Source organism: Lithobates pipiens, unplaced genomic scaffold (genome assembly GCF_037356315.1).
Source record: "Lithobates pipiens isolate NorthernLeopardFrog02 unplaced genomic scaffold, aLitPip1_a1.2 Scaffold_19, whole genome shotgun sequence".
Taxonomy (NCBI): domain Eukaryota; kingdom Metazoa; phylum Chordata; class Amphibia; order Anura; family Ranidae; genus Lithobates; species Lithobates pipiens.
The window spans coordinates 333,619,750-333,645,115 of NW_027507764.1; the positions used below are offsets into that span (position 1 = coordinate 333,619,750).

At 45.2% G+C, this 25,366-nt stretch overlaps 1 protein-coding gene across 1 annotated transcript in view; it reads right to left on the reverse strand.

Annotated features, from left to right (window-relative positions):
* Positions 1–12,937, reverse strand: part of PHLPP1 (PH domain and leucine rich repeat protein phosphatase 1) — a 241,871-nt gene extending 228,934 nt beyond the window's left edge. Inside the window, exon 1 of the mRNA XM_077492065.1 lies at positions 11,874–12,937. Within this exon, the coding sequence (XP_077348191.1) occupies positions 11,874–12,783 (910 nt within the window). The 5' untranslated portion in view covers positions 12,784–12,937. The remainder of the gene's footprint in view (positions 1–11,873) is intronic.
* Between the last annotated feature and the right edge of the window lie 12,429 nt (positions 12,938–25,366).

Below are 25,366 nucleotides of genomic sequence, written 5' to 3' on the forward strand. Positions count from 1 at the left end.
CCTCCCGACAGCATGTTTTAACATCTTAAACCTTGCACCAGCACATGCAACTGGAAAGCTGGGAAGAGGAGAATCATTGTAGTAGTCGCTGCAGTCTTTAAAGTCCTGTCTCCAGCATCTACCCTTCTGCACAGTTAATAGAGGTTGATTGATTGGCACAGGAACCATTTTTCAATGAATACAAGGCGTCTTCCCTGATTGGACAAGATAGAGATTGTGCCATCACTGCCCCAAAGACCGCAATGCTGTAGTAGCAGAAATTACTATAACGATTCTCCACTTCCACAGAAGTCCCACAGTTATGGAATATGCATATTCACAGTGTCCAAATGGGGCAGTGCAACACTGCCAAAATAGAAAAAAAACAAAAAAAAACAAAAAACAAACCCCACACACCACTGTTAGTGTGCCGTTAGTCTTAAAATGTATCCCGATGTAGCACCTTGGATCCCAGAGCCAGGCTGTAGATAGGCAAACTTTTGGTGAAGATGAGATTAAACATCACCACCTGTCATTTATTAAAATGACAGCACTTCAGAATGGGGGCAGTTGAATAGGAATGGGGTTTAGCATCAGGACTATAATCCTAACTTGGGAAGCCTGGACCTAGGATTAAGGCTCAGTTCATACTGCAGCTATGCGGAACCCTGCAAATCCACTGCAGATTCCTGCATAGAATGTCACCCAGCGGCAGTTCACACCACCCTATGAGAACACTGGGAGTGTCAATTAAAGTTAATGACACCTCCAAATCAGTTGGCATATCCCAGTGCAATCTGCAAATTCGGACAGAAATCAGATTGCATGGATGTGATCCGATTCTGCTGCGTTTAAAAAAAAAAAAAAAAAAAAAAAAAAATAAGTGTCCTCTGTGAGATTATTCCGAATGCGATGCAAATTCAGCCATACTATCTGTATGGGTGAATTTGCATCACACAGACATCGCATGTGATTTGCACAACGAATCACATGCGATCTTGCACCACTCAGCAGCGTGAACCAGCACTAAAGTAGCGCAACAAGGACAGTCATTTAAAGACTAATGGAACTTCTAGATGCCGCAAGGTTCCTGTTCAGCAGTGCTGCTAGCTTAGGAAGTTTAGCCCAGATCAGAAGTGATCATTAGGTGGCTATTAAAGCACAGTCCCACCACAAGACCAGGCTAGTTTCCTGTGCACCCGGTTCACATTGCTTGCAGTGGTGTGTGTGAAGCGTACACTAAAGGAGGAGAGAGAAAAAAAAAAAAAAAAAAAAAAAAGCAGATACATTTTTCTCAGAGCAGCACAAGGCATTCCACAGCCTCACTGTGCAGAGGCAACTGTCACTGAACGACATCTCTATAAAGTTTTTTTTTTGTACACTTTTTTGTTTTTGAAGTGAACAGTGCAATGTGCCAAGATCAGAGCATTAATACCGCAATAATCCAGCCAAACTTCACCGCACATCAACTGCAGTGGCTGGTGTGAATTAGTCCTAAAAGTTGCAGAAAGATAGCCAGCAGCCTTCTGCAGCTCACATCATGGTAACCAATCCCCCCCCTCCCCCCCCCCCCCGCAAACCTGTCACACTTCAATATAGCGCTATAGCATAGGATTTGGGTTACTTAAACAGAACCAGTTATGACTGGGCTTTATGCAAGAATAGAAATATTCTACAAGTCATCATAATGCTAGTGCAAGCTGAATCATTTATATATGGTATGCCATTTATCCATTTTTCTTTTTAAAGGTGGACCTTTCAAATAACTAAGCACGAATACATTCCTGTATGACTGTACAATGTATAACAGTAAGAATGCTTGTTGTGGCCAAAAGCAGCGTGGTAGATACACAATTGGGAGGCAGCTATCACTCCATAGTAGGAAGTGCATCAACAAGGACCTTAATGACCACCAGGTATTCTTTTAGTAAAAGCTGCATGTTTAAAAAGGAATACATTTAACATTGTCAAACTTATTTAATGGCTAGATCTCTTAGCCGATAGGATTCATAGACTAAGACAAAGACAGACAACAAAGAGCAATATATTGCCTGGTCTGTTTTAAGGATGATTTACAGAAGTTAAGGGGTTTTACACCACTTCCCCCCTCATTGATCCTTGGAAGTTGAATGACCCTTGGCATCTTGTTATCTGACTGACTCTTATGGACATTTAACTGCCCAGTATTTGGCCCCTTCTATCTATAGTATCAGTTACTACATGCCTTCTTGCCCCTCCTCTCCCATCTCATCTACATACTACTTTAAAGCCTAATACACACGATCAGATGAATTTTCGTGCTTTGTTGCATGCTAGTCTCATATCAAAAGTGAAGTGGTTACTCAACATACGAAAATTCTCATACGACAAAATTCTATTTCAGAAGTGATGTCATGTGTTCAATTGTTTTGCATGGATTTTTTACGTTTCTGAACATACATAGTCCTTGCTCTTACGATTTTTTAATAATTTTTTTTTTTAACCACTTCAGCTCCGGACCAATAAATACCTTAAGGACCAGAGGTCTTTTTGCAATTTCGCACTGCGCTGCTTTAACTGGTAATTGCGCGGTCATGCAATATTGCACCCAAACGAAATTTGCGTCCTTTTCTTCCCACAAATAGAGCTTTCTTTTGATGGTATTTGATTGCCTCTGCGATTTTTTTTTTTTGCGATATAAATGGAAAAAGAGCGAAAATTTTGAAAAAAAAAGATATTTTCTTCTTTTTGTTATAAGAAAAATCGAATAAACTAAATTTTAGTCATACATTGAGGGCAAAATTTATTCAGCCACATGTCTTTAGTAAAAAAAATGTCAATAAGCGTATATTTTTTGGTTTGCGCAAAAGTTATAGCGTCTACAAACTAGAGTACATTTTCTGGAATTTACACAGCTTTTAATTTATGACTGCCGATCTCATTTCTTGAGGTGCTAAAATGGCAGGGCAGTATAAACCCCCCCCCCCAAATGACCCCATTTTGGAAAGTAGACACCCCAAGGAAATTGCTGATGGGTATGTTGAGCCCATTGAATATTTATTTTTTTTGTCCTAAGGGATTGAATAATGACAAAAAAAAAAATAAAAATTTTTTTTTACAAAAAGTTGTCACTAAATGATATATTGCTCACACATGCCATGGTTATATGTGGAATTGCACCCCAAAATATATTCCGCTACTTCTCCCGAGTATGGGGATACCACATGTGTGGGACTTTTTGGGAGTCTAGTCGCGCACGGCACCCCGAAAACCAATCACCACCTTCAGGATTTCTAAGGGTGCAAATTTTTGATTTAACTCCTCACTACCTATCACAGTTTCGAAGGCCATAAAATGCCAAAATAGCACAAAACCCCCCAAAATGACCCCATTTTGGAAAGTAGACACCCCAAGCTATTTACTGAGAGGCATGTTGAGTCCATGGAATATTTTATATTTTGCCACAAGTTGCGGGAATATTACAAACTTTTTTTTTTTTGCACCAAGTTGTCACTAAATGATATATTGCTCACACATGCTATGGGCAGAAGTCAAATTACACCCCAAAATAAATTCTGCTGCTTCTCCCGAGTACGGGGATACCACATGTGGGGGACTTTTTGGGAGCCTAGCCACGTACGGGACCCCGAAAACCAAGCACTGCCTTCCGGATTTGAATATAAAATGCTACCAAAAAACCTGTTAGCGATGGCAGGGATCAGGCCTGACTCTGCGATCGCTGCAGTTATGTGTTTAGTGTTTTGTAAGTGACAGTGATCGATCGATACTGCACTTGGGTGGGCTGGGCAGAGGGGCAAAACGCAGGTGCCAGCAGGTATTTGGGCTGATCCCGCTAACAATGCGTTTTTTTGGAACCCTAAACTGCTGGGGACGCTAGTATAGATCTGATCAGATCAGATATTGATCTGTTCAGATTCTATACCACTACGGGAGGTGTATGCTTTGTGTGTGGGTGTTAGCGGTACTGGCACTAACCTAGCGCTGCCTGGGGCGACGCAGACCCTGACCCTAAAACCTAATTGATATCACCCGCCGGGTGATCAGGGGGTTAAACCTTTATTGGGTAATAAATGGTGGGTGCCCTGATGCTATAAAAAACAAACTAACCAGAGTCACCCGTAACACTTATACGGTGATCAGTGGTGAAAGGGTTAACTAGGAGCAATCAGGGGGTTCAAATTTTTATTAGGTAGTATATGGGGGTCCCTGGCGCTATATAAAAACCTGACGGGGAACCTAAATAACTAACTGGCTAACCAGCGTCACCAGTGACACTTATACTGTGATCGCTGGTGAAAGGGTTAACTAGCAGAAATCAGGGGGTTAAAACCATTATTGGGTAGTATATCGGGGTACCTAGCGCTATAAAAACCTGGCGGTGAACCTAAAAAAATAACTAGCTACCTAGCGACTGTAGCGACACTAATGCAGCGATCAGAAAAACGATCGCTTAGTGACACTGGCAAAAGGGGGTGAAAGGGTTAACTAGCGGCAATCAAGGGGTTAAAACCATTATTGGGTAGTATATCGGGGGACCTAGCGATATAAAAACCTGGCGGTGAACCTAAAAAAATAACTAGCTACCTAGCGACACATGCAGCGATCAGAAAAATGATCGCTTAGTGACACTGGCAAAAGGGGTGAAAGGGTTAACTCTAGGGGCAATCAGGGGGTTAAATCTTTATTGGGGGGTGATAGGGGGCTACCCTGGACCTAACACTAACTGTCCTGACAGTTTTTACTGTCACAACTGACACTGAATGCATTGATCAGTAAAGAAATGATCGATGCAATCAGTGACACTGTGACTGGGGGGGGGAGGGGTTTGTGTGCCTGTGTGTACCTACATGTCAGTGTAGTGTTGGTGCACACTTACTTTCTGTCTTCTCCTCGTAGTCCGGTCAAAAAGACCGCCCCGAGGAGAATGACATCACTTCCTCCTTCCTGTGTAAACAATACACAGGGGAGGAAGCTTCTCATTGGCCAGGAGCGATCCAGAGGGGGTGGCCGAAAACCAACGGCCATCCCCTCATCACGGAGCGCTCCTGGACCGAATCGGACCGCCATAACCAGGGGGAGGGGGTCCGATCGGACCCCCCACCCGCTGGAAGGCAATCACGTAGATGTACGTGATTGTGCCTGCCTGTGCCATTGTGCTGACGTACATTGGCAATACGGCGGTCCTCAAGTGGTTAAACAAAACCATACTAATCAAAATAAAAAAATTTTACGTTTTCACATACGATAATGTTGTAGCCTGCACATCCAGTTTGTCTTCCGAAAATTTGGAATGTCGAAAGCACAGTACTAATGATCATAAAAAGATTGTTCAAGTGAAATTTTACTTCCAATTTTCTTTTTGTGTGTACAGATCTATATAATCGCCCAAGATCACTTATTCTATACTAGTAAATTCCCTGTACTACATCTGAAATGGACGACTTGCATGGGACATACAAAATTAGAACAAATTCATGATTGATTAGATCAGCTTTATGCTGCAAAAATCATCAATTTGAAAGAAAACCTGTAAAAGGCAAAGTTCACCTCCTTTTGCCGATTAAAAAAAAAGTGCATTTATTATCTTTTAAAAGAGAAGCCTGCAAAGTATTGCACTAGTGATCAACAGATGGCAGGTGCAATGTCAGTCTCTCCTGCATACGCAGCCTCCAGCTCCGTTTCCTGTATCCTTGTACGGGAATGTCATTTTCAGAATTGCTGTAGGCAGTGTGAAAAAACTAGGGGTGTGCTGATCAACACGCCCACAGTTCATTCAAACTACTAGTCTATCTGCTGTGGACAGACTTGTCATATTGAATGAATGATGTGGTGCGGACGGCGGAGCCACACCGTTTTCAAATTCTAGCAGAGAGCACAGGGAGAGGATCCCTTTCCCACGGCCACACTGGGGGGGGGGGGGGGGGGGGAGGGGGGGGGCAGCACATGTTACACCCTAAATACAGGTGTAGCAATGTTCTAAAAGATGAACTTATCCTTTGAAATATTAACATGTTAAAGCTTCTTTTATACTTCAGGAATTGGGTTTAGATGTACTTTCACATTCTGGAACATCAGAGTCTGGAACTTTAGCCCTTTTGCCAACGAGGCACCATTCACACCTAAGAGAACTGCTGCTTAATTCCTGCATTTACAAAGTTAAAGAATCCCATTACGTTCAATGGGCCCATTCAAACCCAAGTGCTGTCGTCCGAGGCTCAGACAAGTATATGAGCTTGTTTTGGAGCTTAAATGGGCTTTTTTTTTATACACGCCATACACTTTAATAAGAGTGCCAGCATTTTACAGGCATTTAGCAGACATCCCCATTTAGGCTGGATTCACACCTATGCATTTTTTGTGCTTTTCGCATATTTGCATTACAGTCCATTTAGCATGGTTTCCTATGGAACATGTTCTGTAGTGAAAATCTGCAAAATGCATAGGTGTAACTCCAGCCTTAGGGGGTCGTTCACACCACAATCCCTGCGTTTAATGTGCATTTCGGCATATGCATAGTTACATGTTTGCAAGGGTGCCTGTGGGATTTTTGGGGGAAATTTTGTCACAAATACAAATATTTTTATTAAGTAAGCAAAAATGTATTCCCCTCCAATTTATGTGCATTCCACGAAGTATACACATAACCGTGTGAAGAGTGCATGCTGTTGCACTTTTTCTAATCACACTGCAGCTCAATGGTGTGAACAAGGCTCATAGGATTACATTGCTTTTAACTGTAAAAGGCATTATTTCACCATCTCTACTGTAGTTGGTGTGAACGAGCCCCAAATCTATAGGACCAAAAAACAGGCAATTCTGCTCCTGTACTACAAGTGCCTTGGAAATGACCTCTCTACACTCACACCTAGTGTGGATGAGGTCCAAATCAGAAGTCAGCTGAAACCAGACAAGCTGCTTGCTTGCCCGTTTGTTCTCTACACTCATTGGAAGGGGAAAGGTTTGTGGGGTCAGGCAGTAGCCGATTAGTATCTCAAACTGTAGATGTCCAATAACTGCCAGGAAAGTCAGTCAGACCCCTTTTACACTGGGGCCGCGGCAGCGCTAAAGTGCTAAATACAGCACTCCCAACTTTCCTTAACGTTGGAGTGGAGAGGGATTAGAACACCTGTCAGTTTTTATTGTCTTTGCCCCATTAGGGAGATTCACCCTATCTGCCAAGTTTACCATTATCACTGACCGTAAAAGAAAATCCCAAATTTTGGATTGTCCCCTGAAAAGTAATAAAGGGGGAAATCGTCCAATGGGGACACTAGGTCTGGTGACCTGGGGGCCCCAAAGAATTCCATTTACAGTAATTTTCTCTCACTTCCTGTTTAGCTATGGGACAAAAAGTGAAGGGAAATCTCTGCAAAGGGACATAGAAGGGGAAAAAAGAAGGGGAAAAAAAATAAAAAATTAACTGACAGGGGGTTAAAACCCTCCCTTACTCGATCCAAAATAGAAAAAAAAAAAAATATATTAAAAGTTCTACCTATAGCTCTACTTGAACTATAAAAATAGTTATTTGAATTATTTACATCACTAACAGTTGCAGCAGCTGGTAGTGCTGTATAAACTGTATGTAGCTTCAGCTAAATACAGTATATAGGCTTCAGATATGATTGAATCTCTAAGTTATCAAAAGGACACATTTTTCTTAGTTTTGGATAGAGTGGAGAGGGATCAGAACACCTATCAGGGTTTCATTGCGGTTTGTGTCCTCAATGGTGAACAGGCCAAATGGTAAGGGTGAATCACATCACTGAACATAAAAGAAATTCCTACATTTTTGATTGCCAAACAGGAATAGAGGAGAAATCTTTAGATGAAGTTACTATGTCTAGTGACAACCGGAAACTCCCCTCAAATTTGGAGGGATTTCCTTGCACTTCCTGTTTTTGACCATAGTAAAAAGGGAAATCTCCCCATAGACACAGATGGGAGAAGGAAAATAAATAAATAAAATAAAAACTTGACAAGGATTATATTCCTCCCTTATTCTATAAAAATGTTTTATATAAATAAAAAAACACACTTGCTTCAGTTCCACTTTGGGGACTTGTGTAAACATGTCATGCAGAAACATCTACCCAGCGCTGCAATCATGTGCATAGTACAAGCCCAATCTGCTTGCCTAAAAGTGGCCAAATACTATACAACCTGTTAGTACAAGTTCATTAAAGTGGAACTTCACCCAAAAGGGAAAGTTCCACTTTTTCTCACCTCTCCCCTCTATTTGGAATGTTTTTGTTTTAAGGGGGGGGGCGGATTTTGACAGGTACTCACTCGTGGTCAAATCGTTGCAGAACTTCGCTACTCCCACTTTGACCCCCACAAGCTCTTTTGACACATCACAGGTCCCAGGAGACTGCAGGATCATTTGCATGGCAATGCTCAGTGTAAAGCTGCAAGGAGTCACAATCAGCTGCCCAGTTAAGACGTCGGTGCCTAGACCCCAAGACCAGCAAAGAGCCATGTCTGGTGAGGATATTGTTGGATACTTTGGACACACACGTGTGTGGTTCTTTTTGTTTTTTTAAGTCAGGAGCTACTTACTGTATTTGTAGCTTCTGGCTTTTACATTTTTGTTTACAGGGAGAAGAATCTCTTTAAAGCGGATCTTTAGTCAGAAAATTAAGTCCACTTCCGGCTGGTCCCCTTTGCAGGTATTGCCATGTATAACATTAAAGATAAAGTGTCTACAGTTTAAACTCCAGTAATATACCGTCCTACACTGCTCTGCACATGCTCAGTTTCTCTCCATTCTTAGGCACTGCCGAATTTGTAGAGGCTGATCTGCTGACAGCCTTAAGGGAAAACAAAACCCTCCTATCCTTACAGCCAAGGAATCTGCTTCTGTGTTTCATCTGCAACTGCCATGGTGCTGCACATGTGATCAGTTATGACACCAGCAATTTGATGGTTTGACAGTTTTGTTGAGGACACAAGCAAATGTGACAGTTGGCATTCCTGGAATGTAAATTTTTTTAAAACGTTAAATCGATTGACTTACTTTCACTTTATGATTTACTGCTGTTCAGGGGCTCTGGGCTTCAGCAATATGGTAGCCTCCAGCAAGATGAAACCAAAGCAATGCTGGGGCCAATTTACAGCACACACCAGTTTTGGTGCTATAATTGACGTGGAATGTACGTTCCTTGCTAAATAACTTTTTTTTTTTTTAATCAGGTTGTTATGGGTAAAGTTTTGCTTTAAGCTGGGTATACACAGTTTTTTTTCTCTTGCCAAATAAAAACCTGAAAGATTCCCGCATCAACAGATGTGTGATGCAGGGATCTCTCCTGTTAAGCTATTTTGACAGAACTTCACCCCCAGCCAATAGTTTTCCTGCAAGAGTATTCGACAAGCCAGTTTAACAGACAGCGGTACACATGTACCGAAACTCACTGGTCTGTAAGATCTACCAACTCCTATGCAATACAAGGCTCTGCCTGGTTTGATACAAATGGAATAGATTAGGTGTGCCCTAACAGTACAAAGTTTTGGGAAATCTAGAAAAAAAAAAAAAAAAAAAAATAATAATAATTGTATAGCCTATAGTCAGTCAGCTTTAAATCTACCAACAAGTATGCAAGTGTCAGCCTGATGTGCACAGATCCCAGCATATGATTTAGGTTTAAATCCCAACCAGGATACTAGCTGCCTGGAGTTTGCATGTTCTCCCTGTGTGAGTTTCCTCCCACACTCCAAAGACTTGCTGGTAGGTTAACTGGCCCTAGTAGGTTTACTGTATGTATGAGGCTAGGTTCACATTGGTGCATGAGAAAACACTGCATGTGATTCACACAGGAATCTCACCGCATTCCTGTGCACATCACATGAGAGGTCTGTGCAGTGTTTCCAGCCATACATTTTGTATGGCTGAAATCGCATCAGCACCAAAATGGTGCAGAACCCTTTGTTCCTCCCACACCTGAATCGCATCACATGGGTGTTCACACCCATTCAATCCAATTCTGGCAATTGCACTGCGTTTTGCTGTTTCACAGTTTGAATGGCTGGAATTGCATTGCACAGACAGCGCATGTGAGCTGCACAGCAATTTGGTGCAAATCACAAGTGTAAACCCAGCCTGAATGCGAGTTAGGGACCTTGGATTGTAAGCTCCTTGAGGGTAAGGACTAATGTGGGCTCTGGTTTACGCTTATGTGATGCAGGAAATATAGCGAACCTGTGCGTTTCCGTAACGCATTGCAATTGCACGGCGTCCATGGGATCTGCTGCAGGTTTCAACGTTACCTTAAAGTAGAACTATAGGCAACTTTTACTTTTCTGGGGACAACCCAAAATTTGGGTTTTACTTTTAGGCTGCATTCACACCTGAGTGTTTCAAAGTCACAAGATTTTATTCAGGTCACCAATATAAGAGGCAGAAAAACACCTGTAATCTGCCCCAAAGCCCATGTTCTTTTTTTGAGCTTTGGGCATTTTTTCAGGTGTTTTGCGTCAGGTGACAAAACACTCAGATGTGAACAGGTGCCATTGAAATGAATGGGATCTTTGCTTGTTGGGCGTTTTAGGAGACAAAAACACTCAGGTGTGAATGCAGCCTCATTGATAATGGTAAACTGGTTCAAATAGAGAAGGTGAGTCTCCCCAACAGGGGGCACTGATAGCATTAAAACTGACAAGTACTTTAATCCTTCCCCACGCTATCCAAAACAAAAAAAAAAGTTTTGCCTTTAGTTAAACTTTAATGACACCCCCAAAACATACTGCAAACACCCAATGTGATAACAGAGCGGGTGGGGGGGGTAGTTCCTGCACCATTTTGATGCTGATGCGATTTCAGCCATACAAAATGTGTGGCTGAAAACACACTACACAGACATCGCATGTGATGTGCACAGGAATGCGGTGAGATTCCTGTGTGAATCACATGCAGTGTTTTCTCATGCACCAATGTGAACCTAGCCTCATACATACAGTAAACCTACTAGGGCCAGTTAACCTACCAGCAAGTCTTTGGAGTATGGCTGAAATCGCACCGCAGAGACATGGCATGCAATATAGAAGGCTATGCACAGCTCCCACGGGGGGGCCATGCATGAGGCTATGCACAGCTCCCACGGGGGGGCCATGCATGAGGCTATGCACAGCTCCCACGGGGGGGCCATGCATGAGGCTATGCACAGCTCCCACGGGGGGGCCATGCATGAGGCTATGCACAGCTCCCACGGGGGGCCATGCATGAGGCTATGCACAGCTCCCACGGGGGGCCATGCATGAGGCTATGCACAGCTCCCACGGGGGGCCATGCATGTACGTAAGAGGCTATGCACAGCTCCCACGGGGGGGGGGGGGGGGCATGCATGTACGTAAGAGGCTATGCACAGCTCCCACGGGGGGGGGGGGCATGCATGTACGTAAGAGGCTATGCACAGCTCCCACGGGGGGGGGGGCATGCATGTACGTAAGAGGCTATGCACAGCTCCCACGGGGGGGGGGGGCATGCATGTACGTAAGAGGCTATGCACAGCTCCCACGGGGGGGGGGGGGCATGCATGTACGTAAGAGGCTATGCACAGCTCCCACGGGGGGGGGGGGCATGCATGTACGTAAGAGGCTATGCACAGCTCCCACGGGGGGGGGGGGGGGGGCATGCATGTACGTAAGAGGCTATGCACAGCTCCCACGGGGGGGGGGGGGGCATGCATGTACGTAAGAGGCTATGCACAGCTCCCACAGAGGTATGCAAGTAGAAGGCTATGCACAGCTCCCACAGAGGTATGCAAGTAGAAGGCTATGCACAGCTCCCACAGAGGTATGCAAGTAGAAGGCTATGCACAGCTCCCACAGAGGTATGCAAGTAGAAGGCTATGCACAGCTCCCACAGAGGTATGTTGTGTAGCGGACACTGACAGCTGTCATACCTGCATAGAAGCGGATAAGGCAGCCGATCTCAGGCTCCATGCCCTCCTCTTGTACCCGGCACAGATCCCTGAAGCCCAGCTGGAAGAGGTAATCGTTCTGGACATGCAGCGGCCGTTCATGCGGCTCCAGCCTCCGGCTGCTCTCCCCGTGTAGCTGTACGTAGAGGGATCCCGGGGACTGGACATGGTGCAGTAGAGGCCGGGCGGGGACAGTGACAGCCCGGGCAGGCGGTGGTGTTGGCGGCTCGGCGTTCAGCTCCTCCACAGAGGAGGACGATGATGATGAAGAGGAGGAGGAGGTGGACGCGGCCCCGCAGTGGAAGAGCTCCAGGCCCTGGCACACGGCGGGACTGGTGCTGTCAGTGTGCTCCCGTTGGTTTCCATGCTCCCAGGAGGTCTTCTGAGGGGTACTAAGCCAGGCTCCGCAGTCATGGAGGGGCTCTGCTTGGCCCAGTACCCGGAGGACCCCAGACGAGCCTCCCCCAGGTCTGAGCAGGCGGGCGGCCACTTGTGAGGCGGTGGTGTCCAGAGTACAGAGTAATGGTGTGAGGCTGGGAGAAGAGTGCCTGTGATAGATATGGACACAACCTCTCCTCAGCTCTCCCCTCACCCACTCCTTCTCGTGTCTGGGTAGCGGCACCCACTGCTTGCACTTCAGCAGGCTCTTCCTATCCAGGCTGCGGCTGCCAGGCCCTGCGGTACCACAAGCCGGGCTGTGAGGGGACGAGGAGGCGGCGGCGGACACATTCCTCTTCAGCCGCCTTCTTCTTCTCCTCAGCAGGAGCACCGAGCTGTCCCCCGCCGGGGTGTGTGTCAGGTGGGTGTCCTCAGTGTCCGCCGGGCGCCTCTCCTCCCTCGCCTGCTCCGAGGACGATGACGCGGGAACACGCGAAGCTTCCAGAGACATCATTGCTGGATCCCAGCACAGCCCCGAGCATTCTACCGAGACCCGGCTCTGCCCTGCGCCATCATGGAGATGATGTTGATGATCTTAGAGCTCCCCTCCTAAATTGCTCCAGATAGGCAGCCCCGCCACTCCATACGAGAGGGGTGTGTCCGCCCAGCCAGCCTCATACATATTAACCACACACTGGAGGGCTCGCCGCTCGTCACGTGAGGCGCTGTGCATTCCGGGAAATGTAGTTCACCCCCGTGGCGGGGCGCTCCCTACGTACTGATTGGCTGCATAGTAAGGCATGACTTCCCACCATAGACTCCTGTACAGGTGTTTATCACCCTTCATGAAAGGGAATGCAGAGCCTGTCAGTGCTTTCAATACGGCGTAAACAGGACGCCTTGACGTAAAGCACGTTTTAGGTTGTGTCACTTACTGAAAGCACTGTCCTAGCCCATACCTCCCAACATTTATGGGAATGAGGGACACCTACTAGCAAATGTATGCAGGCATAGGACACGCCCCCTGCCGCACCCCCTTAAGGGAGAATTAACAAAAAAAGGTTAATTAACCTTTGTGCTTTTTTTTTTTAACTACTATTCATTTGTATTAGCTTTTACATTTATAAATGCAGCAATTTAGAATTTGGATGAGCAGTTTAGCACTGGGAATCACTTTTTGATAGTTAAAAAGCGCATTTTATATACAACTTAAAAGATCAGACTAAAATGAGGAAGAATGAAAGTGGTTGTAACCCCTTACAAACCACTTTGATCTACAGGTAAGCCTAAATTAAGGCTTACCTGTAGGTCCAAGAAATATCTCCTAAACCTACACGGTTTAGGAGATATTTACCCGTAGACAGCGGCGCGCAGGCGCACTGGGCAGGCTGCAGGTCGCGGGAGTGACGTCATCGCGGCTCCGGCGAATCACAGCGCCGGAGCCGCAAGACCCGGAAGTCGCTCTGGGATACATGGCAGCGGCGAAGAGGAAGATGGAGGACCGCTTCGGGGGCTTTGTTCTTAGGTAAGTTATTCATAATGAGCTAGTATGCTATGCATACTAGCTCATTATGCCTTTGCCTTGCAGGGTGTGTTTTTTTTTTTTTCCCTTTACTTCCTCTTGAAGGACAGCCATAAAATATACACTATACTACCTAAAGTATTGGGATGCCTGCCTTTATACACACATGAACTTTGACGACTAATTAAAGCGGAGTTCCGGGCTTTGTTTGTTTATTAAAAGGCAGCAGTAAGGATGAGCTCAGGTGTGTGTATCACTATGGCAGTACTTTATAATTGATGGGAGTGGGTTTACATCTACTTTAAGGCTGCTTTCACACTGGGGCAGTATTCATATTTAAAAATAGCGCCTGTGTAACGCCTGAAAAAAACCGGCCTCTTTAACTCCAGTGTGAAAGCCGGAGGGCTTTCACACTGGAGCAATGCGCTGGCAGGATGGTGAAAAAAGTCCTGCTAGCCGCATCTTTGCAGCGGTGAAGGAGCGGTGTATTCACCGCTCCTAAACCGCTCCTACCCATTGAAATCAATGGGGCACCGCGGCAATACCGCGGGCGGGTTTAACCCCTTTTCGGCCGCTAGCGGGGGTTAAAACCACCCCGCTAGCGCCCGCACACCGCCGCTAAAACGACGGTAAAGCGCCGCTAAAAATAGCGGCACTTTACCGCCGACGCCGCTCCTGCTGCAGTGTGAAAGCAGCCTAAGGTTGATCTACTTGCCAGGGAAGCAAAATCAACTATTGGTTCGGTTAGGCAGGATTAGGGATGAGCCGAACACCCCCCGGTTCGGTTCGCACCAGAACTTGCGAACGACCCCCGCGTTCGGTACGAACGTTAGAACCCCATTGAAGTCTATGGGACTCGAACGTTCGAATTGGAAAGTGCTAATTTTAACAGCTAATATGCAAGATAGTGTCCTAAAAAGGGTTTGGGGACCTGCCTCCTGTCTCAGGGGACATGGGTCACTGCAAAAAAAAGTTTTAAAAACTGCCGTTTTGGCGGGAGCACTGATTTTAATGACGATTAAAGTGAAAAAAAAAAGTGAAATATTCCTTTAAATATGCTGCCTGGGGGGTGTCTGTAGTATGCCTGTGAAGTGCCACGTGTTTCCCGTGTTTAGAACAGTCCCTGCACAAAATGACATTAAACGGAAATAACACCATTTAAAACTGCATTGCGGTTTTAATGTTATATCTGGTTCCTGCAATATGGTTGAAAATCATTGAGAAACATGGCATGGGTAGCCCTCCCTGCCCATTACCAGCCTATTTGGGTCTTGTACGCATATTAAGGGGAACCCCGTACCCATATTAAAAAAAGGAAATGCGTGTGGCCCCCAGGCCCTATATACTCAGAACAGCAGTATACAGGCGGTGCAAACAAGACAGGGACTGTGTAGGTTTGTTGTGTTAAGTTAAATCTGTTTGTCATTTTCAACCGGTACATTTTTAAAGTGTAGCTCCAGTCAAAAAAACTATCTTTAAGCTTTTTGGAAAACATAGGGAAGGGTTATCACCCCTGTATAATTTGTTTTGTCGTCCATCTTTTTTCATCTCACTTGCTGCTGTCTCCTTGCGTTTGCAAGTAGGAGATGTTTGTAAGTTGGATGTTTGAAAGTAGGGGCCTGCCCTATATTATAGCGGTATGTACTGGGTACAGAGCACGCAGACAGCACGCACTATCTCCTAACACTACTGACTGCAAGCTCTATTATTAACCACTTGTTAGCCCAATGTTTGCATAAAGTGAAAGATGAAGTTATGCTGAGTAAATAGATATCAAACATGTCACTCTTCAAAATTGCACATGCCCGTGGAATGGCGCCAAACGTCACTACTTAAAAAATCCCCATAGGCGACGCTTTAATTTTTTTTTACTGGTTACATGTTTTGAGTTGCAGAGGAGGTCTAGGACTAGAATTATTGCTCTCGCTCTAACATTCTCGGCGATACCTCACATGTGTGGTACATGCGAGCACATGGGGACATGGGCGCTTAAATTTTTATTTTATTTTTTTATTGTTCATTTTACTTTATTTATTTTAGTTTGACATTTTTTTCCCCAAAAATATATTTTTAATCACTTTTATTCCTATTACAAGAAATGTAAACATCCCTTGTAATAGGAATATGGGGTGACAGGTCCTCTTTACACTGAAATCTGGGGGGTCAATATGACCCCACATCTCACCTCTAGGCTGGGAAGCCTGAAATAAAAAATAAAAAAAAGATTCTGGCTTTGATCGTACTGGCGAGTTGGTAGAAGCACCGGAGGGCGGTGAGGGGTGGGGGGGCGTCTATGGCTGGGTATTTCAGGGTATCACCGAGTATGGCTGGGTATCTCTGAGTATGGCTGGGTATGGCAATTTAGGGCAGGGTATTACAGAGTATTGGCGGGGTATTGGCGGGGTACTACAGAGTAATAGCAGGGTACTGCAGAGTATTGGGGGGTACTACAGAGTAATGGCAGGGTACTGCAGAGTATTGGGGGTACTGCAGAGTAATGGCGGGTACTGCAGAGTAATGGTGGGTACTGCAGAGTAATGGTGGGTACTGCAGAGTATTGGGGGTACTGCAGAGTAATGGCGGGTACTGCAGAGTAATGGTGGGTACTGCAGAGTAATGGTGGGTACTGCAGAGTAATGGGGGCTACTGCAGAGTAATGGGGGGTACTGCAGAGTAATGGCAGGGTACTGCACTGCAGAGTAATGGCAGGGTACTGCAGAGTATTGGGGGTACTGCAGAGTAATGGCGGGTACTGCAGAGTATTGGGGGGTACTGCAGAGTAATGGGGGGTACTGCAGAGTAATGGCAGGGTACTGCACTGCAGAGTAATGGCAGGGTACTGCAGAGTATTGGGGGTACTGCAGAGTAATGGCGGGTACTGCAGAGTAATGGGGGTTACTGCAGAGTAATGGGGGGTACTGCAGAGTAATGGCAGGGTACTGCACTGCAGAGTAATGGCAGGGTACTGCACTGCAGAGTAATGGCGGGGTACTGCAGAGTAATGGCAGGGTACTGCAGAGTATGCACTGGTATTGCAGAGTATTGGCAGGGAATTGAGGGGTTAAATTCGGTGAGCAGCGATGTGGGCACTGCAGATGCAGCCCACATCGCTGCTGACACCGATCTCTTTCCCCTCCGCTGTACCGATCGGTACAGAGAGGGGAGGGAGGAACAGGCGTCATAACATGACGCCGGTTTGTTTCCAAGTGATCACTCCGTCATTTGACGGAGCAATCACGTGGTAAACGGCCGCTATGAGCGGCCGTTTACCGTGATCCGTGATGCGACCCGGCGGTCACGGATGCTCTCGAGTGCGCACACCTCGGGGCACTCGAGAGCAGAATTCTGGGAGGCCGTTAATTAACGGCCTTTCAGAGTTAAACAACCGCCCTGAAGCCGTTAATCGGCAACGGGCAGTTGTTAAGTGGTTAAAGCTAGATCACTAGCTATATAGGTGAGGTGAATATAGTGGTGTATACTGCAGTCAGGGCACAGACAACAACCACTACACAGCAGCAAGATAGGAAATCAGCCAAAAACGATTGGTGTGTACTGTGTTGAAGGTACACAGAACACCCACTGCTTCAGATGCTAAGTAACACACTACACGAGGCCGCCTCAAAGGCGGCCTTATATAGTGTGGGGCGTGCACTACACAGCCTGAGCTATGATTGGCCACAGGCAGGATGCCTGTGGCCAATCATGGCTCTCCTCGCTGCTGGCGCTGCGATTGGCCAAGCATGCGGGGTCACAGTGCATGCTTGGCCAATCATGGGGCAGCAATGCACTGCGCCACCGCAGTGCATTGTGGTCCGCGCGCGCGTCACTCGAATTTTGACGCGAACGGCCCAAACGTTCGGAATTCGCCGAACGGCCGAACAGCCAATGTTCGAGTCGAACGTACGTTCGACTCGAACACGAAGCTCATCCCTAGGCAGGATATTTTTCAACAAGTGACTCGAACCAATATTGTTCCAGCAGTAGTTCTCAGGGAGACTTCATTGAACACACAGCTTCTGATATTTGCAACAGGATTCCAATACAAAGACTCCGTCATACAAAATAGGTTCACAGTGCCATGGAATTTTCTGTTTGATCTTTATCTCTCCCCGGCGTACTTGAATATAAAGGTGCTTCTGAAAATTTGGACAGAGCAGGTCCTTTCCACCTACTGAGAAGGCCTTGGCTTTCACTGCTCTCCCCCCCCCATGTCATCAGCACCACCAAACCCCTTTCTGGTCAAATAAAATCTATCGAAGGTCAGTGACAGCACCCCAATCCAATGAGACTACTTTTAATAGCCTGGCTATGGAATAGGCTAGACTAGAGGTGCAGGGATTCTCATCCGAGGTTGTTCAGACCTTGGTGACCAGAAGATCATCCATGAACGCTATAGATGAGAGGATATAAAATAAGTTTTTGTTTGCTCAGCAAAAGCTTTCTCTCCTGTGTTCCCTGCTCTTGCCAATATCCTGGACATTTGATAGTCAGCGCTAGAGGTTGGTCTGGCATACAACTCCATTTAGGGCACAGATTGCTACTTTATCTTTTACAGGGTGCAGGTGGGTGCAAAAGCCAGTGACCAGGGCCGTCTTTAATATTGATTGGACCCTGGGCAAAAATTTTCTTGGCCGCCCCCATTCAATTCCACTCTCCACCTGCTCTGAGACATACAATAAATAGCAGCTAGACTTAAATTAACTTCAGTTTACTGTATCAGATCAGGCAGACATTGTGATTGGTTTCCAGCAGTTACAGCATATCATTACTGCTTACTGGCTGGTTGCTAGAGGTTACAGCACACATTACAGCTCACTGATTAGTTTGTAGAGGTTACAGCACATCATCTCCTCACTGCGGGGGAGCATGATATACATATGAATGCTACCTTTATTTACATATCAATGCTGCCAGCCACAGCTATTTACATATGAATGTTGGTTATTTACATGTAAACACTGGGTCTGCAGGTGAGTCACCTGTACACAACAATAGGGCAGAGCTGGGCAGCATTAGTACCAGCACAGGACTAAAAATTCAAGAGAGAAGGGAATTTAAACTGGGATAGTTGGCAAGTATGAGGCAGCTGCTTTGGGCCCCACAGCAATGACAGGGCCCAGGGCAGCTGCCCCTTTTGCCCTGCCTTAACGACTTCAATACTGGGCACTTAAAGTGGTTGTATACTCCTTTTTTTTTCACTTTTACCTACAGGAAAGCCTATAATAAGGCTTACCTGTAGGTAAAAAAAATATCTCCTAAACCTGTACGGTTTAGGAGATATTCCCCTCGGTATGCGCCGTTGACTGCAGCGGCGCATTCGCACAAGGGGGATTCTCGGCTAAAAATCCGGCAGTGGCCGACCGGCCGGGATGAAATCTCGGTGCATACTAGCTCATTATGCCTTTTGCTTTGCAGGTGGTAAAAAAAAAAAAAAAAAAAACATTAGCAGGTTTACTACCGCTTTAAACACCTTCCTGCCCAGACCAATTTTGAGCTTTCAGCACTGTCGCAATTTGAATGACAATTGCGCGGTCATGCTACACTGTACCCAAATGAAATTGTTATCATTTTTTTCCCCACAAATAGAGATTTCTTTTGGTGGTATTTGATCACCTCTACGGTTTTTATTTTTTGCTAAACAAATAAAAAAATACAAATTTTTTTTAAAAAAAATGTTTTTTTTTGCTTCAGTTTCAAAACTTTGTAAATAAGTACGTTTTCTCCTCCACTGATGGGCACTGATAAGGCGGCACTGATGGGCACCAATGATGTGGCACTGATGAGGTGGCATTGATGGACACTGATATGTGGCACTGATAGGCGGCACTGATGGGTGGCACGGATGGGCACTGATAGGTGGCACAAATTGGCACTGATAGCTGGCACAGATTGGCATGGATGGGCGGCACAGATGGGCATGGATAGGTGGCACAGATGGGCATGGATGGGCACTGATAGGCAGCACGGATGGGCACTAATAGGCGGCACAGGTGGGCACTGATAGGCGGCATTGTATTATGTTGTACTGTACTAACGGATGCCAATCAGTGCCAAACAATAATGCATGCCAATCAGTGATGCCCATTGTGCGCACTGATTGGCATCCATTATGGGCACTGATTGGCATCCATTGTGGGCACTGACTGGCATCCCTGGTGGTCTAGGGAGGATTACCTTGTCCTGGGCATCCCTGGTGGTCTGGTGGCATCCCTGATGGTCCAGCGTGGGCATCCTCGGGGAGCTGCGCTGGTAATCGATCAGCACAGACCCCCCGTCAGAGGAGCAGCCAATCGGCTCTCTTCTACTCGCGTCTGACAGACGCAAGTGAGGAAAAGCCGATCACCGGCTTTTCCTATTTACACTGTGATCAGCCGTGATTGGACACGGCTGATCACGTGGTAAAGAGTCTCCGACGGAGACTCTTTACCGAGATCGTAGTTGCAGGGTGTCAGACTGACACCCCGCAACAACGATCGCCGCGATGCGCGCCCCCGGGGGCGCGCAGCGGCTCAAAATCCTGATCACGTCATATGACGTCCGATCAGGATTATGAAACCACTTTGCCGCCGTCAATTGCCTATAGGGCGGGCGGTAAGTGGTTAAAGACGGCCGTGCCAGTGACCAGATGCTTCTTGCAGATGACAATCTATATATGACCTTGAGGGAGATCCTCGTTCCCTTTGTGAGACTTATGCCGCATACACACGGGCGGACTGTTTGGCCTACTTAGTCTGCCGAAACACATTTCAGCGGACAGTCCGCTCGTGTGTGGGCTTCAGCGGACTTTTTCAGCGTGCAGTCTGGCGTACTAAGTATTTCGGATTTTTGGAAATTCTGTCCGTCGTACTTTGGTTTCAGCGGACAATCCGCTCGTCAGTAGGCTAGTTCGACGGACTAAGAATGGCGCATGCTCAGAAAGGATTTACACGGCGGAAAGGTGCTTTGCTGTGTATTGGACTTCCTATTTCTAGTCCCATCGTACGTGCTGTACACGTCATCGCGCAAGCTTTCGTCGGACTGTTTGGCTATCCGTGTGTGGTCAAGTCCGTTCAGTGGAAAGTATGACGGACTGTCTGTCGGATTATATGACGGACTAAGTACGCCATACAATCCGCTCGTGTGTACGCGGCATTAGGCTTAGATCGGAGAGCACCCTTTGCTCCAGTGGTTTAATTTTCATTGAAGTACCTTATGGTAAAACTAGTTCTGCTGACATCAACTACTGTTAAAGATTGCAAAACTTTTCTGCAAGGGCCCTTTGGTGTCTTTTTTTTTCTTTTTTACCAGGGATAGGGATACCACGTTTATCTCCAAAGTTCAATTTTAAAGTGTTATCCAGTTTCCAGCAAAACTGGGAAGTAGTCCCTCCAAGTTTTCACACGAGAATCACTGCCTGCACAGCAGGAAGACTTCAGTTCCTTACACATGGTTAAGTTACTAACAGTGTACTTGTTCAAAAGAGGAAATTGTACAATCTTTTCATTTAGCCATCAGGTCCTCAAGAGTCATCCACTCTTGGGTTACCAGGGTGATTAGATGGCATGGATTAGTTGGCATGCAGGAAGTAGGCCTTTCTGCTCTGAAACAAAAGCTTGTTTGACTAGAGGGGTGGCAGCCATTGGGGCAGTTATGCCAGGATTGCTTGTACGATATAGGCAAGGGCTTCCTTGAAGGTCTTGTGCGGCCTTCATTCTTCCTTACAAACTAAATGTGCGGTCAGCAAGTTTGGTACAAGAGAGCTCAATTATCAATGATCAATTTTGGCTTTAGCTGCTTTTCTTTGATTGTCAGTTTCTTTTCATTTGTTCTCTCGCGCCCTTTTTTCGCTATAGCTATAGTATATATTGTTTGCTGATGTGAGGTGGGCCAGGAAAATGGAAAATTGTTATCAAATACTTACCGTAATTTTCCTTTCCTGGCCTATCCTCACGTCAGCACAGGACTCCCTTCCTAGTGGCCTGTCTCAGGCTAGGTTATCAAACACCTTAGTTGGGGAGGGGCTGTCTTTTATTTAGCTAGGAACATATGGGGCTCCAGAGGTGTTAACCCATTGTGTGCTGACTTGAGGACGGGCCAGGAAAGGAAAATTACGGTAAGTATTTGATAACAATTTTCCATTATACTGTACAGCAGAGATAAAACCCCTCTCTATAGGTAGACATACACCAAACAATCTGATTGTCCAATCTCTACACACACGTGTAAGATGGGTTCAATGTTTGGACTAATTATGTACACGACTGCATCAGTGCATTATCTGCACCTAGTTAAAGCCCAACACCAGGCAATTTTTTTTAATGGTCTTTAGAGGTGTTAATTAGATGCAATACTAACCTCTCTGGTGCTCCCCCTCTATAATAGCTTTCTACATCATTCAAAGACTAAAGATTTTCTTTGGGAACAGGGCATAATAGACCCATCCCCTGAATAGAGCATCACCCCAGCACTTCATTCACATACAATGATGCAGGGAGACGCACTGACATCATCACATTAACACTGTTCCCTACATTATTAAGAGCCACTCACTCACTGCTGGAAAAAGACCCAAACAGCAAAATGAAGCTGCACATCCTATATTTAACTGGAAGCTTTCATACATTTTAAATTAGCCACAGATTTTTTTTTCATTTAAAAAAAAAATCTTGGTTTATGTGTGTACATAGTAAAAGTGTATTGAAAACAATTATTTGATATGCAAAACAATCTGCAGTTCCATTCAGAATGTTCAAAAATTGTGCAGTCTGTCTTATGCCGCATACACAGGACCGGACTTTTCGAGGGACTAGGTCAGACGGTCTTTCCGATGGACTTACTTTCGGAGGAGTTCCGACGGACTTTCCGAATGAACGAACTTGGCCACACACAAGCACACCAAAAAGTCAGACGGATTTGAACGTGATGACGTACGACCGGACTAGAATAAGGAAGTTCATAGCCAGTAACCAATAGCTGCCCTAGCGTCAGTTTTTGTCCGTCGGACTAGCATACACACGAACGGATTTCTCATTCCGGCGGAGTTCCAGTCGGAAAATTTAAAACATGTTCTATTTCTAAAGTCCGCCGGATTCTTGGCAAGCAAAGGTCTGATGGAGCCCACACATGATCGAATTGTTTGCTGTCAAAAAGTCCGGTCGTGTGTACGTGGCATTAGTCTGTCCTTTTCAGGTTTGAGCAATGCGAAAAAATGTATAAAACTGGTCAAATACGTCCATTCTACTGGCATATCAGGCTAGAACCAGGGGGAGACCCTACTGACCAAATTCCTTTACTGCATTCCCTTTTCACCCCACCCATCTTAATTTTTTAAAATGTTTTTTCTCTCTCTGCATCTTTCTCCTATTATCCCTTATACTTTTCTTATTTTTTCCTCTCTCTTCCCCACTCCTTTCCCTTTCTCAATACCCCCACTATCCTGATGCCCCTCTTTTCCAGATTTTCCCACCAAACGTTTAATGTTAAAATGTTGGTATGCTTAAACCAGACTGCACGCTACAATCATACAATGGGAATTATAAAAACTGTCCATATGAATATCCTTTTTTCTGTACTAAATTCTCAACTAATAACACTTTTGCAATGGTCTTTTTATGTAACCTGTGGATGCCTCTGTAAGTTTTTGTGTGTCTGGATATTTGACTTGTATGTTTTTATCACTGTAAGCTTTATTTTATGTTCGGTGTGCACTAGTAGAATAAAAGATTTGAAAAAAAAAGTCCAATCAGTGTATAGATACAATGAAATTAATAGAATGTCAAAGAATACATTTAGGCAGGCAGGTGCAGTCTGTATCCCCCACTGTAGGTGGCACTTAACCAAAGCAGCAATGCAGAAGGGGAGGAAGTTGTGAGGAATTTGGTTCCTCTATGACTTCCTGCTGTCACGGAGACAGCTGTCAGATTGGACGCCAGCACCCCACCCCGGTGGTCATCTTGGGTCAGGCAGAGTAAATTATAGGCCCCTTTCCTTTCCTGGTCCTCACTGCAGAAGCATCAGTCCAGGATTTCAATTCTCTACAACTCTTTGTAAGTGGCACCAGTCAACTGTGTCAACTGTGCCTTCCTGCCAGAACTCTCACAATATGCTGTTATCATCTACCACACTGCACTCTGTACCCACATACAGAGCACACAAGGAAGCAATGCTAATATGATACTTACTTGAAAGGCTGAAGATGAGGCATTTTTAAGAAGCTCTTGAAGGGCTTGTTCACATGTGCTTTGATCTCTGAAGAGTGATCTGTGTTTGGATTACACTTCAGAGAGCATTTGACAGGCAAAGAGGAGGCCTTGTATTGCCTCTTCACCACCTACTTAACCCCTTGAAACCTAGTGTGCCGTAACTGCATTAGGGTTTCTTGCAGAGTGGCCCCATTCACTCAAATGGGTCAATTTCGACAGCCAATACGCCGAGCAAAAGCGTCAAGGGATATCGTTCCTATAACATGCTTTGCATCATGTATACACCCCCGGGCACTTTCAGTTTACCCCAACTGACTGGAAGGTGACATCACTCACGTGAACATTCTTGGCAACTGGGACATTTTCATGCTATATTAAAATAAAGTTTGTCAGATAAATTGTTTCTGACTTTCAACCCCACGGTAAAGCCCCCTTAGCTCCATGATAACGTTTCTGGTTCTGTAACTATTGCAAGCTGGACTGAAATTTTCCCAGCAAATGGGAAAATATGGTGCCAGAGTTGTCAGATGGCCAGAAATTTATGGACAACCCATAAAATAGGCAGACAGATGAAAGCTTTCCACTTCAGAATATTTAAAGTTAATAAAGGATTGGAACATCTTCATATTGAAAAAAAACAAACTAAAGCTTCAGTTAAATTCTTTTAAACAAAACCCCAACAATTTATTTACCTTTTTTATATTGTTTACGTCACACTCATGTGAATGCTTGGTCCTACTCCTCACCTTACGCTCGGTGAGTTGGGGGCAGAGAATGCAAAAGACACTCAATGGCTTCTGCCTACATTACATATATAGAGAACCAATATATCCACTCAGATTGTAGGTGGGGATACGGGGATGACTGACATCCTTCACCAATTCCTGGCAGTAGTCACTATTACTCTTGACTTGTCAAACTTCACTTTGGGACTACAGGCACATAAGTTGCCACCTCAACCTTTTAAAACTTCTGAGGTTCTGAGGCTAAGTGAGTTTAATTACCACCTTAATCAGCCACAGAATCTGTGTAATTAATATGAGTTTGGTTTTAAAGGGATGAGGTGGCTGGTTTCATATTCATGTTTTGTAGCCCCTGCGAGGGCGCACAAGGAGCAAATTGTAGACTCTTGTTTATTCAACTTTCCAATAAACATATTGAAACAGAAAGGGATGAGGTGGCAACCTGCACACCACTACAGAAAGCCAAACTGGGATACTATCTAATTTATATGGGTTTAGGTATGTTTAGACAGATTTTGTTATTTTTCCACCTCCTAATGATAATATTCAATATATACTTTTTTAAAATTCCATAATGCCTCTATTTAAAATTTTTCTCAAATTTTACATGCAGACCAAAATGTCTACAAGGTTTGTACCTGCGTAAAAAGT